Raw genomic sequence first — 14,007 nt, forward strand, 5'->3', positions numbered from 1 at the left:
TACTACAGTATTTTTAAGTTCTTCTTAGTCTCTTTCAAATTCCAAAATAATCAAGTTTTTTTTCTTCTTTTTTTTTTTTTTTTACCACTAGTCAATGCTGCTTGCATTTATTACTCTACTGTACACCATCAGTTACACTGGAGGGCAGCCAAATCTGGCCCACCACCTATTTTTGTACAACCTGAAAGCTAAGAATGATTTTTAAATTCTTATTAAGTGGTTAAAAAAAAAAAATTTTGTGACATGTAAAAAGTATTATGAAATTCAAATTTCAGGGTCCATAAATAAAGTTTCCATAGAAAACAGCCGTGTTCATTTGTTTACATATTGTCTATGGCTGTGTTCACACTACCAGAGTTGAGTAGCTGAGAAAGCCTCAAGTATTTACCATCTGGTGCTTTACAGAAAAACTTTGTTGACCCACGAGTTTTGCTACAGTGCATATACCTGTATCATTCTAAGAAACATTTCCAACCATTATTTGATTATAACAGGCTTATACATAAACTACAAATAGAAAAATGCTAAAAACCATTGTTCTTGAGGAATCTGATTTTTCAATGTGAGAAATTAATAGTGACAATGCCTCCTTGTGTATTTGTGGACGACCAAGCCAGAAAGAATGACAATCTCTCAATTCCACTGCCAGATTTCTGCCACTGTCTATGCTAAAGGAGAAGATAAAATCTGCAGAACAAAATACTACCGTTGGAAAACACAGCTGGGAACTAGAACTGTACTATGAAGTTAGGAAGTGATTCCCGATATCAAACCTCTCCTTTAGTAAGGTGTCTATACTTTCTGAACCCAAAATAACTGGGACAAGTGGTGTGGTAAGTCTGAGTGTATCGTGGGAACAATGGGATACAGTTTTTTTAAACCAAGACTGTGCTGGAGAAGTCTGTGGCACACAGCTGTGACATTCACAGGCCAGAGATGAGGGTCAAATACGTTAACAAGATAGATGTTCGCTCTCACTCATGGCGACTTTTGATAAACAGTCAAGAATTACTTGCAATCTTTGGGGTTTTAACAAGTGGACCAATGGGGCTGTGAATCAAGACATTTGGGAAGATCTAAGGCTAGCTGTGTGGAGCATTCTCATACCATAAACATTAAATACATGTAGCATCTTGATTTATGTTTCTCAAAAAGTATCTAGTCCCAGAGCAGCTTCCTAAAAACATTATGGAACCATTAAAAGCTAAAGCTTGATGCGTGTAAGTGAATGTATTGATTAGAACTAGGTCACATACTTATTTTTAAGATCTGTACATACAGTGAAACCTATGAGAGCCGGAACTTGACGAAGCTCCCTTGTTTTTTTTCAGGTCTTGCAAGTTTTCCACCTTTGACAGGGTGCAGTCTTACCACTTTTCTATCGCTATTAGTGGACAATATTTGAGTTTTCCTTCTCTGGCAGGTTCCCCCCTCAACAGGCTCCAGCTTTCACAGGTTTTATGAAATATTTTAAAGACTCCTTTATACTGACTTATGCTAGTACAAGTCACACAAAAGGGGCATCAAAGCTAACACCAGTTGCGTTGTGAGGGCCTGTTTAGGAAAGATTTTGCTCTACCACAGAGCTTGAGCACTTACCTCTGTTCTTCCCTGCTATTCATTACTCAGCTGCCTTCTGCAGGTCAGGAAAGCTCTCCTTTTGTTCAGCGCTGGCTCACCAGTGCGTTTCCTCTTTGGTGCCTTGTCCTGATAGGTGATGTGCAGATACACACAAATAGGTATCCACCTGCCTTCTCTTTCACAGGTCACCTCAGAATTGTTATGTGCTCCCCAAACTCCTAACATCAGAACCCATGCCTGCTGCAGTGCTTATACACAGCAACAATGTGGGAAATTACTCATTTTTTGGTCAAATGTGAAAAAAGAAAGCCATACGAGTGGAAAGATGTGCTAAGCAAAGCCAAGTTATTACAATATGCCATAGGACTATAACTCTTCACAATGCTGTCTCTTCACATGACTGCCTTACTATTCACTATAACACTGCAGCAAGCAGCCTCAGGATTGCCCATTTAAAAGATAATGCAATTGGTGTAAAATGAAAAATGTCCTTTGCTCAAGTTCTTCATTTTTTCTTAGTACTTAGAGTTTGCCTCTCTTGAGCAAATTGTAAAAGCCAGATGAAGCCTATTACTGTACTTATTCACGTATTTTCTCACATTAACTAGTCCTTAAAATGGATCTGAAATAAAGAAAAATATCCACACGTCTGCAGGTTAAAGAGAAACCAGGGCACACTCCCTCTGCTGATCTGCCCCTCCTGGTCTGACAGTGCCAGGAAGGCTGCCATATGCCAAGGGCAGGTGAGAGGCAGGGAGCTGCCTGGTCTGCCTTCTCCTTTATCAGGCACTTATGTTCAAATTCAAAGATTAAAAGAGAAAATCTAAATATATAAATACAGCACTTTTCACTTCTTGGCAAACTGCCTTCTTTCCTCTGCTTCTCACAAATACAATCCATAAGGTGTATTCATTTAAGATAATATTTCAGTCTACATAGGGGGGAATATGGATGGAAGAATTAACTGTCATTGAAAGCTATGTAACTGAGAAGTATATGTGATAAATGGGAAACTCTTAGAAAATAATAAGAATGAGGAGTCACCAGGTTTTTGTTTAATTTCCTTTTCCTCAAATTTGGAATGAAAATGGGGAGGAGAGGAGCGAGGGAAGTACGGACGTAAATATGGCACTTATTATTTTACAAGCTTATACCTGGTAAGTCACACCATTCATTACTAGTTGCTCAGGAAGTGTGTTCTTGTGAGGAAATGACCCTCAGAACAGCAAAGAGGGGATCAACATTAAAGGCACAAATAAGCCTGGAAACTGCAGTAGCAGCCACATTAGTTGTGTAGGGGAAAACGACTGGCCTTTTTAAAAAACAAACTGCCCACAACTTTTAGAAAAGATTTCCTCTTATATACAAATCATAACTGTCTCCTTTCTTAGTATTATCTTCTAGTATTTAAAAGAAAAAAAAAAAAACTTTCATGGGAAGATTGAAACCAGAGGATCTTACATTTACACAGAAATACTTACTTTGTAAGAGAACAAACTCAAAATGACAGTACACAGCAGTTATTTATTTAAATACTTGAAAAGGTTGATGATGGAAAAAATAGGTTTATCATGAGAGTTTATATTTATTAGATTTATTTTATCATTTAAAAAAGTGCTGCCCCTAGGTTATCCTAGCCAGACAGAGAACACTTCAGGACACATGCAGCTACTGTGATACACTGTAACAGACACAGCCATTATAGGAGAATTTAGGATCAGGAGGAGGTTCAACAGTAGTAATGGGGACTGTTTATTTAAACTAAAAACATTGAGAGTATACAAATTGTTTTTCTCATTTGATTGAAAGGGCTATAAAATTCAACATACTGACAAAGGAAGCAACATAATCACATAGAGAACGCCTCTGCTAATCGCCTTTGGCTTACCCCTTCATTACAGGAGAGCCTCACACTCAGCTATGCAATTTTCTAGACTGCATGATGGCTTCAAGGCTGGCCTACCCTAAGTGGACCTTTTTTCTTGTGAACTGAAAGTTGAGTTGGTAAGCTGACACGGACTCCTCTGTTTTTAAAAAATGGAGAGAAAATGGCAAGTTGTGCCTTGTGTACTTATAGAACCCAAAGGATCATTCTGAGTAAATGGGAAATAAATAAGTGATCCATGAGTAAATACAGTCTCTGGGCCGACTTAAACCTAGCAGAGTGAGCCAGCTGAGCACTAACAATACCATGTAGAAATGTCTAGAAACATCATTTCTAGAACGCAGTTTGGGAGACCATATCTTGCCTGAATATGTACATTATTTACAAAATATTCCCTTTTGGCCTCTGAAATTTAGCCATTTTAGTTTGGCTGTTAAGCTGTTTTCTTTCCATACGCTAGCCAATACTGCAGTTATAGCTATCATTAAAATACTCTTATGCATGAATTACAAACATTAATAAAGTAACTCTGCATGTATAAATATCTCAATATTTCTAGCAGAATTTAAAGCATTCAGAATGTACATAAAAGTATTTGTTTTTGGTAGGGCCAGTATCTTTTTAATCATCGCTGCTTCAATAATGCTTTGTACATAGCAAAGCCCAAAACCGCAAAAACGGTAGCACCAAAACTTGCTCGGAGCCAAAACGTGGAGCTCTTGAGGTCTGCTTGTGTCACGTGCCTGTAGTCAGAAAATATAATTAATGTTTAAAACATGATTAGTGCGAAAACCTCATACCAGTCATGTAACTGTCTACTTTTAGGGAAGTATTAGCACACTTGTCAGGCTAATTGCATACAGTAATGCTTACCAAAAACATTTACGCATATAGCCACATATATATCTTGTTCAATCATTATTTTATGAAAAAGACATGATGCAGACACTAATAAATAATAAAGACAAATGTCTTTGCAATTAGCTACTATTTTGGTATAGATAACATTTAAATTTTTATACATTTTCTTCACATTGGAAGTGCAGAAGTTAGACAAATCGACCTACCACTTTTTAATACCACCACAGTCCTCCAAAATGTGAGGTTAAGACTGAGTTCTCACAATTTTGACAGTCAGTTTCACGTAACTTCAATAGTGTGCAACCTCCTGTCCCCAGAAACCGCAACGCTGTCTTGTAAGCAGTTAAGCGACAAGTGACAATACTTTTCTAAGAGCAACAATTAAAGTCAAATTTGGAAACACTGAGCCCCATAAAATTTACCAAAAAAAAAAAAAGGAAATCCCAAAGAAGGAGGGGAAGATGTAAATCGGTTTGTATTAATTAAAAAACAAAAAAAACAAACCCTGGTGATAGTCAGACAGGCAGTGGCAATGGTGACAGCTAAAGGGCATAATGTAACATGGTGGACTGGAAGGTAAATGACATAAAAGACATATGCATGACAAGAACGGGGACAGCCTTTACCACAAACTGAGTTTGTGAGCATGCTCAGTTAATAACACTGCTAAGTACCCTCAAGAGTCTCAAGTATGACAGCTCACCATGAAGCGCATAAAGCTTTAAACCAAAGGATGGAGCACTTAAATCAAGTGTCACTGACGTTTTAGTTAACTGAACACAATTCAGATGATGTAGAAAACTTGCAGAATTAAGAGCTTAGAGAGACTGCTTAGCTTATTTTACTACTAAATTAAATAAACAGATCTGAAGCAAAAGTCAGATGTCATTAAAAGGCTAAGACACTGACATATGCAAAAGGGTTAAGAGCCAAGAATACGAACTGTATAAAACTACTGTGCCTCAGTAACAGTCACAGAGTGAACCATCAGATTAGTTAGCACAAAACGCAATCTGTACATCCTTTGAAACAAGCTTACAATACACGCCAGGTTGCTCCATGCTTATCACCATGGCAAGGCAGCACTCTGCACTCCAATCTCTCCTCATGTAATTATTTTTTTACAAAACAAAGTAATAACAGGTTCATTCCATCTCGCAAATTAGTTTTTCCAACACGAAGTGTTTTTATTTTAAAGAAAAAAGGGGGGGGGGGTGGGGGGAAGAGAATACTTAGGTTTCAGTTTTTCCAGCTGGAAAAACTCCAACAAAGTCAACCCATTGGTTGTGGGAAATGTTACCTGGCTTCAAGAAAAAGTGGACCATGAGATGACTCCATGAAGATGGAATCTTCTACGGAGCTGATGGCGTGCACCTGGTGGGTAATACTGCCTTCGTCGTCTGCTAACAGCATGGCACCCCACTCAGCTACCCGGGCTCTTAACCTTTTATACACATGCACAGTTTGCAGTTCACAGCAGAGCTCACAAGAAGGGGACTCAAAATAACAAGTCTCAGTTAAACATTCCATATATAAATTGAGTTGCTACCCTATGTGATGCATCTCATGCTTCCTATGTTTAGAATAAAAGTATTCTGTAGCAGAATTGGCAAACTTAAAAAACAAAATGCACAACAAAAAACCTCACTCTGTACGCTTAAAATATTCACATACTGGAAGAGGAAACCTAAAACTTATACATATTCTCTATTTCCCTGAGGCTGCTCTTGGTATATCCAAAACACTTAAAGAAGTCCTTGAAACTAATAATGCAAACAGTAACTGACAATATGTGGTGACCATAAGTATTCATTTACAATGAGTCTAACAAGTATTAGTCATGAAGCTTATAGATGCTTATAATTTTGGGCAGCCAAAAACTGCAAACATGCCGTTTGGGACACTACAAAAAATTGAGTCCAACATCCCAAACTCATAGACTGCCATGAATTTATAAGAACTTCAAAGTTTACAACTCCAAATCAATAGAGAGGTACAGAACTTAACATGAGAACACAGGTTAAAATTAAGTGCGTTAGGGCTTTAACTTCAGCTTTGGTCTTCCTGTGATTATCACACACCTTTACTGATGGAGGAGCCCCGGTAGCACAGTGGTTAAGAGCTATGGCTGCTAACCAAAAGACTGGTAGTTCGAATCCACCAGCTGCTCCCTGGAAACCCTATGGGGCAGTTCTACTCTGTCATATAGGGTAGCTGTGAGTCAGAACTGATTGGTGGCAACAGGGTTTTACTTGAAGGAGGGTTTTTGTTTTTTAATTTCTATGTTTATTTTTTAATTTAGGGGAGAATGGGATTAGGATTAGGATTTAAACTAGCTATAACCACATAAAATCATGAAGTAATATCTTACTTCTTCCAATACGAATATCTGTTTCACATGGCTCCCTTTCTTGTGTTTAAGAAAGTATTACCATTCATCAAATAATGTTTTCTGACTGACTTTATCAGTTTTCTTTTACATTTTGAGATAGTAATTACTATTTCCCCCAAGCTACAGTACAGCCTTCATTAAGGCAAAATAGAGGTACACATTTATATATATGGGAAACATTATAGAGACATGCTCAAGATATGGCTAGTGTAAAAGTTAATGCAGCTAGTAACTCATAACATATTATTTCAATGGCTCTATCGATGTTCAAAGCACTTTCAGACATGGAAAACTACTCAGAGAACTATTTATGCCTTTACCCTGTGCACTGAAAAGCTGCACTAACCAGGTACTATTTCTAAAAGAGAAAGCATTTATAATTTTGACAGCACATTTGTCACTGCTTAGCTAACACCTGAATAGAGAATAGTATGATCTTAAACGTATTCCCTAAGCATCAGGAACTGATTTATGTCTGTCATTTCAGGTCTCAAGCAGAAGCAGAGAAACAGTTTCATAAAACTGCTTCCTAAGTTCATTTCTAAACTCAACCAAAAATAATTCCTTTACAATTGAAAAGCATAAATCTTTCAAATGACTCACACAAAAATATCATCTTAGAATAAATGAAATCTTGCATACTTTTTCTTTTTTCTTAAATAAAGTTTACTTTCTTTTTGACGATTATAAAGGTAATACACGCCCATTATAGGATATATGAAAAACAAAGCAAGAAGAAAAAAAAAAAATCACCCAGAGTCCTACCACCCAACGGCAACCACTTAAAATTTGGTATATTTTCTCTTAGACTTTTTCTATGTAGTTTTTATACAGCTGCAAACACAGTGTGTGTAATTTATGTAATTTATATCCCTTTTTATACTTACTATAATGTAAGGATATCTCTACATTATATTCTAATGTAAAACTATGTAAACATCATTTTCAAAATAGCTGTGTTATATTCCACTCTCCCATGCTAGCTATCTCCACTTACTGGTGACTATAGAGTGGTGAATATCTTTCTATATAAAGTTTTCCTCTATATTTAGGATATTTACCTTAAGATATCAAACCCCAGAACCCAAGTGCTGTCGAGTCGATTCCGACTCATAGTGACCCTATAGGACAGAGTAGAACTGCCCAATAGAGTTTCTAAGGAGCGCCTGGCGGATTCAAACTGCCGACCCTTTGGTTAGCAGCCGTAGCACTTAACCACTACACCACCAGGGTTTCCACCTTAAGATACACTTCCCAAAAATGAATAGGCCAAGTGTGTGTATATGTGTGCAAAGGTTCTTTTTCTATGTAATGATATACCAGAATCACCAAACTTTCCTACTCCATGTGAAATAAGATCATTTAGTTCAGCAATATTTCTTTTTATAACATAAGAAATAAAGACTAAGTGCTAGAACAGAACCTTAATTAATCATTTACAGCTTGTCAGAACTTTCAAGTTCTTAGACGAAAAATTCCCATGTCAAGTATACTGGCTTTTTGGCTTAGAACTACTGAGGGTCCCGTATATAAATCAGATGGCAAGTTCTCCTTGACACAAATGTGGGAGCCAAACAACACGTTTGGACTTGGGCATCATTAAGGCTGCTACTTAATAATGCAGAGAGAAGAAAATGTTTCAGAATTCTGGCAAATAAAGAGTTGTTTGAATAGTTACATAAAGCAGGAACAGGATTCAATGTATTTAATCAATAATAATAAATATTATCAATTGTAATACTTAGAAATATATAATATCAAATTCTAAAGGCCCCAATGGAATTAAATCCATTCTAGCTATTCCCAAATAGGGTATTTTTAATACTCCAGTTGTTCTGTCACAGGACTTTATGTCTAGGGTGTAAAAACTATATGCAGATACGTAACAGTCCACAAAAACTAGAATGTGAGGTAGGCAAAGAATTCTGAAAGGTCCAGATATGAAGGAATTTTGTCTTAGCAGGTTATCATGTGAGGGGCAGCAAAAGTTCAAAAGCGGGAAAGCTAAGAGACTTAAGGAAAAGTAGTCCCGCATACAAAACTCCCAGAGAGAGTCACTTTTCTAAGTCCTCCCATACAACTAACTTCGCATAAATGAATTTGGATGTCCCAGTTTTCATTCTTCTCTCAGCATTTTATCCTTTCCAAACCCAACGCGGAAGCGACAATGCACTAATATGGTCTTCTAATTCTACAACTCTATCCATATATGGTCGCAGGTTATGAATTTTTAAGATTGCAAAATCCTTTGCAATAGCCTATATAATTGTAATGCCTATGTGGCTACAGTTACTAAGGCTTATAGCTATACATAGACAGCTTTTTCCTATCTGCAATTACGTATCTCAAGCTAAAAAATTATACTGGAGTTACCAAAGCTGTGTTTTCTGTTTTTGAATATTCTACCTTTTTTTTTTTTTTAAGTCTTCTGGACCTCCCTGCCTTTTACTTCTCGGATGATTTCTGCCTGGTATTGTCCATATCCATTTCTGTTAATAACGCCACTACTGCTAATAATAATTTTAATCTAATAATGACAATTCTCCTAATTGAGCTAACAGACATGAAATAGTGTAAACAGATATTTCTCAAAACAGGTTAAAAAACAAAATATGGCATCCAACAAAGACGAACTACAACACAAATCATAAGCAAGCAGTTAACTGAGCATGCCTAAATAGAACATACTTTGGAAAAGGACATAGGTGTGCCCCAAGGTCAAGAAATGCTTCACCAAGACCAGAAGAATCCATATTTACAGACGCTCGTGGCTACACAGGAACTGCTCCAATATCTGTATATTAACCACCAATACTTTAAAAGGTCAGATTAGGCAAACTTCACTTTGTCATGTCCTTTAATGTACGAACCAAATGACAAAGATTTTAAAACTTGAAAGCAGCATGATTTTAAACTACATAAAGGAGGAACTTGGGTGATTGTTAAAGCAATAACATTCATATGGGCAAATGGAATACGTTAATCAATGACTTAAAATACATGCCACACACATTCAATTTTAAAACTACGTTAAAAAAACAGGGTAAGAAAATACAATGGGAATGATGCCTGTCCATCATACCTCTGGTGTACTTGGTTGCTCAAGTAAAATGAGGCCACCAAACATAAGAAGTAACATGAACAAATAATTTATATGGCTGATGCAAATAATAAAATGAGATGAAAGCAATCCTAACACCAAAGTAAAACACACCAAAGTAAGAAATTGTCAAATGAACAACTTTTGATTAAATTAAAGGTTAGGATAGATGGAAGATTCACCCAGAAACCTAGGTTGGAAAGAGATCAAGAGGAGTGAAAAAATGACTACGTAGCACAGACAAACAAATGAACACCTAGAGGAAAGGGCAGATTAAACATTCACAGCATACTACAGTATAGTAACATGCTCACACACAGAACAGGAGTGCCTGAAGTGGAATAATAAGACTTCATAAACAAAAATCCTGGATAGTTCAAACCAACAATCAAGCTCACACCTACATAACCATTTTATCACTTTCGGATTAAAAAAAAATTGTGAATGTGGCAAGATACATTTAAAAAGGTATTTAAATTAAAATAAATTCAAAAGGCATTTTCTCCCAGTAACATGGTTGACATTACTTGAAATGAAAGCATTCTCAAAGACTAAAATCATCTGACCACATGTTAGTTATTCTCCAAATACAAGGTCAGATAATTTTAGTTACTTATAGGTTATTCTGAAGGAAAACATAAACCTATCCAGAGCTGAAGTGTGAGATCTATATGTGTGTAGTTTAACGCTCCTCTCCCACGCTGAAGTCAAGATACATTCGATTAAGTTGGAAAGAAAAAACAATTTGTTACTAGTTTCTACTTAAAATATGGAGTGCCCATAAGAAAGCTCAAGAAAAAAGACAATCTTTTCCGGGGACAGACAGCTAGGGAAAAAAATGGAGTGTTTCCGAGGTGAATCTGTTGAAACTGCTTAAGTAAAAATAAATTAATTAGGCTTAAGCCCTATCATGATCAGGTTATGCTGCACTTTTCTTTTTAGCATGAGGCACTAAGGTCACTGAAAATACAACCACAGGTTTAAAAAATTTTTTTAAATGATGCCGTATTTAGAAAGGTACTTAAATTTAAAAGCAGGTACTGTATCTTCTTCATCTTCACATTCTGCCCCAGCTCACAGCAAGCTCCTATCCAAGGCAGGTACTTAAGCATTCTGAATGAATAAATCGGGATGGGGGTGGCGGAGAGGGGGAATATGGCCTCAAACATGTATCATCTCTGGAAGTGATTTCTATTCCAGTGACCAAAAGTTCACTAAAATGAATGTGTTGATTTGAGACCAGCAAATATATACCAATGTTTGGTCTCGGAAGACATTTAGTGAAACTTGTTGCTTAAATAAAAACAGTGTACAGTTTAGAACTGTTCTTTTACAGTTCTAAATCAAACACTAGGCATGGCAGTTATGATTTCTAAAAACAAAGGCTTAAGGTTTAGTGTTGAGTGGGAAACTTCCCTATGGAAGTAGGGTGAAAAATTCTTAAATGACTTTTACACAATTAGTTAATCAATCTTTTTCTGCCTATGTAACATCCTGTCTAGCACGGGAAACCAAGCGACCGACCACCAAAGGCTGCTGAAGCCAGACAACGAAGGCCCCCTCCCCCCGCAAATAACAAGGGAAGGTGGTTCTTTCTTACTCTTAAATTCTTCATGGAGCAGAGAGTCATTTTCATTCCCAGTGTTTTTTTTTTTTTTTGCCTGCATGTTCACAACCCTAGATCATACCCTAAGACCAAGGTAGCAAACTGGTAGCCTGTAAACATGCTTTGTTTGTTCTGATTAGTATTAAAAATATTTAAGTTAATTGCCATTATTTAAATATCAGGAAGTGTCACATAAAAGTTCTGATTTGTGGTATCTCATAGACTCAGAAGACCTGCCAACACTAGGCCTCCACAACAACGATTGGCCTTATTTCCTTATTATCCTTATTTCTTATACTCATTTGTCTATATTATCTGCCCAGAACCTGCAGGCTCTGACTTTTTGGTCCCCAACCATCACCTACTTCAGCTACATCCTTTTGTAAACTGGGAGAAACTTCAATACAGAACCCCTAAGATTCCACTGTACTTCTATCAAATAAATGAATACTAGCAGGGATCAGCAAGTTCTTTAAAAGATCCACTCATTTCCTGTTTCATCTTTTTCATTCTTTCCATTCTTGATCATTACATGTCAGTGATGTGCACTGACGTTACCATTAAATTACTTCCAGTATATAAACAGGTGTGACAAATGTACTGATTTATTGTCAAGGATCACTGTATAATTTACTACGAGCAAGCAGATCCATTTGATACACATACAACCTATTTCAATTGGAAGCTGACTAAACTGACTTAAGAACAAAAGTGTCATCACCAAAGACACAGACAAATGAATCAATCTGCAAATAGGGCAATCAAGAGCATCCAGGATAAGTAACAGTTGGTTGTCAGTAGCAGTTACTAGGATCCAAGGTGGATTCACCAAGAATAAGACACCAAAAAGATGTCACTTCCTATTTAGATAAGAATATTACATTGGTAGGTAGATCAGAGGAATATGGTAGAAATTATATGCCGATTTCAGGAAAGTCCTTCATCGATCTAATGTGGGCTGGATCATACTGCACTTTTAATTGAGTGAAAAATTCCCCAAGAATTTTGAACCAAGAATTGGGGAAGAATGCTCTAGTGGAGTAGTACAGGGCTTGCTCACTTCAGCACACCCTTTCTCTCCAGTCTCTGAGTGTTCAACATTATTTCTTATCAGTAACTTAAAAGATAAAGAAGACATGTCTATTAAGTTTGCAAATAACACAATGTTGAGATAGCTATATAATGGGACAAATGACAGAAATGATATTTGAAATGACTGAGCTAGAACAAATGGATCAAATGGAAGAATATGACATTTAATAGGGATACATATGTAATCCTGCATTTAGATTCAAAGAGTCAACTAAAAATGTCCAATATGCAATTAGAGGAGAAGGGACACCTTGGCTTAATAATGCTTCATGTGAAAAAAATAAACTGATTTCAACTGACCCCAGGATTACTGTGCCAACAGGAGAATGTGGATTCATGCAGTAGTCGGGTGCTGTCCTAACTGTGGGACATGACGTCCACTGTGTTCTGGACTAGTCAGACCACAGCTGGGGCATCGTTCTCTATTCTCAGTGGCACCTTCGAAGAGGTACTCCGAAAACCTAAGGGACATCCAGATGAGGATAACCAGGCGTGATGAGGTCACTAAACCATCTAACTTAAGAAAAGGCTGAAAGAAATGGGGATGTTCTACCTGAGAAGAGAAATTAGGGGTGACATGATGTTCGTCTTCAAATGTCTGAAGGATTGCTATGCTGAAGAGGGAGCAGAATGGTCGTATGTTGTTCTAAAGGTCAGAACTAAAACTAGAGGAGAGAAAGTTATAGGGAAAACATTTTAGTTAAAAAAAAAAGCAAAAGCAAAAACTCTCTAATAAGGAAAGTTATCAACAGATAAACAGCACTCTCTCAGGAAGGATGCAGAAGACATTATACTGCAAGGTTAGGCCAGATGAATTCCAAAATCTGTTCCAACTCTAAAGATTCCCAATACCAGAGCTCCTGAATATTGTTTGGTTTGAACTAGCCTTGCATTTGCCGAGTCAGTCATCAGGAGAGAAATGCCTGGGGTTATTACTTCACAGGGTTCCACTCAAAGGACAGCAAACCTTTACCACCAAATGCGTGTGGTGAGCCCTTCAAAGCAGTCACCTGAGACACCTGAGTTCTTATTCCACAAAACTGCTATGCTCAAAACATCTCTGAAACCCTTTTAGAATGCTTCAAAGTCAGTTTTTGACGGATATAAGATACAGTTTCAGTATTTCACAAACATGTCTATACACTGTTGGTGGACACAAACTATCCTATTCACTTGGTACAGTCGGTGCCTAACTAGTCAGTGAGTGTCCAGTGGTGAACCAAAATAACCCTTTTCTAACCCACATCTATTATTATTTAGCTTGATCTTCCACCTTAAGTCCAGCTCCCAATGACATCTGAATGACTTCAAAAACCTAATTAATCCTTAAACACATAAAAATTTGATGTCTGATACAGATTAATATTACATAGGCTCTCAAATGCTCAAAAAATGTAAAATCGATCTGAACATTGGTAGCATAACTTCAAGAATATAAGTCTCCAAGTTCATTACTTTGAGGGAATACATACATATTATTTTTGTTTTGT

The 14,007-nt window shown here is 36.9% G+C and overlaps 1 protein-coding gene across 3 annotated transcripts in view; it reads right to left on the minus strand.

Annotated features, from left to right (window-relative positions):
- Window positions 1–3,085: 3,085 nt before the first annotated feature.
- The window catches only part of RHOT1 (ras homolog family member T1), a 59,507-nt gene continuing 48,585 nt past the window's right edge, over window positions 3,086–14,007 (minus strand). For all 3 annotated transcript variants that reach the window (XM_010594216.3, XM_023553463.2, XM_010594217.3), the window contains one exon: window positions 3,086–4,209. In XM_010594216.3, the coding sequence (XP_010592518.2) occupies window positions 4,092–4,209 (118 nt within the window). In that variant the 3' untranslated portion in view covers window positions 3,086–4,091. The remainder of the gene's footprint in view (window positions 4,210–14,007) is intronic.

Source organism: Loxodonta africana, chromosome 18, assembly GCF_030014295.1.
Source record: "Loxodonta africana isolate mLoxAfr1 chromosome 18, mLoxAfr1.hap2, whole genome shotgun sequence".
NCBI lineage: Eukaryota > Metazoa > Chordata > Mammalia > Proboscidea > Elephantidae > Loxodonta > Loxodonta africana.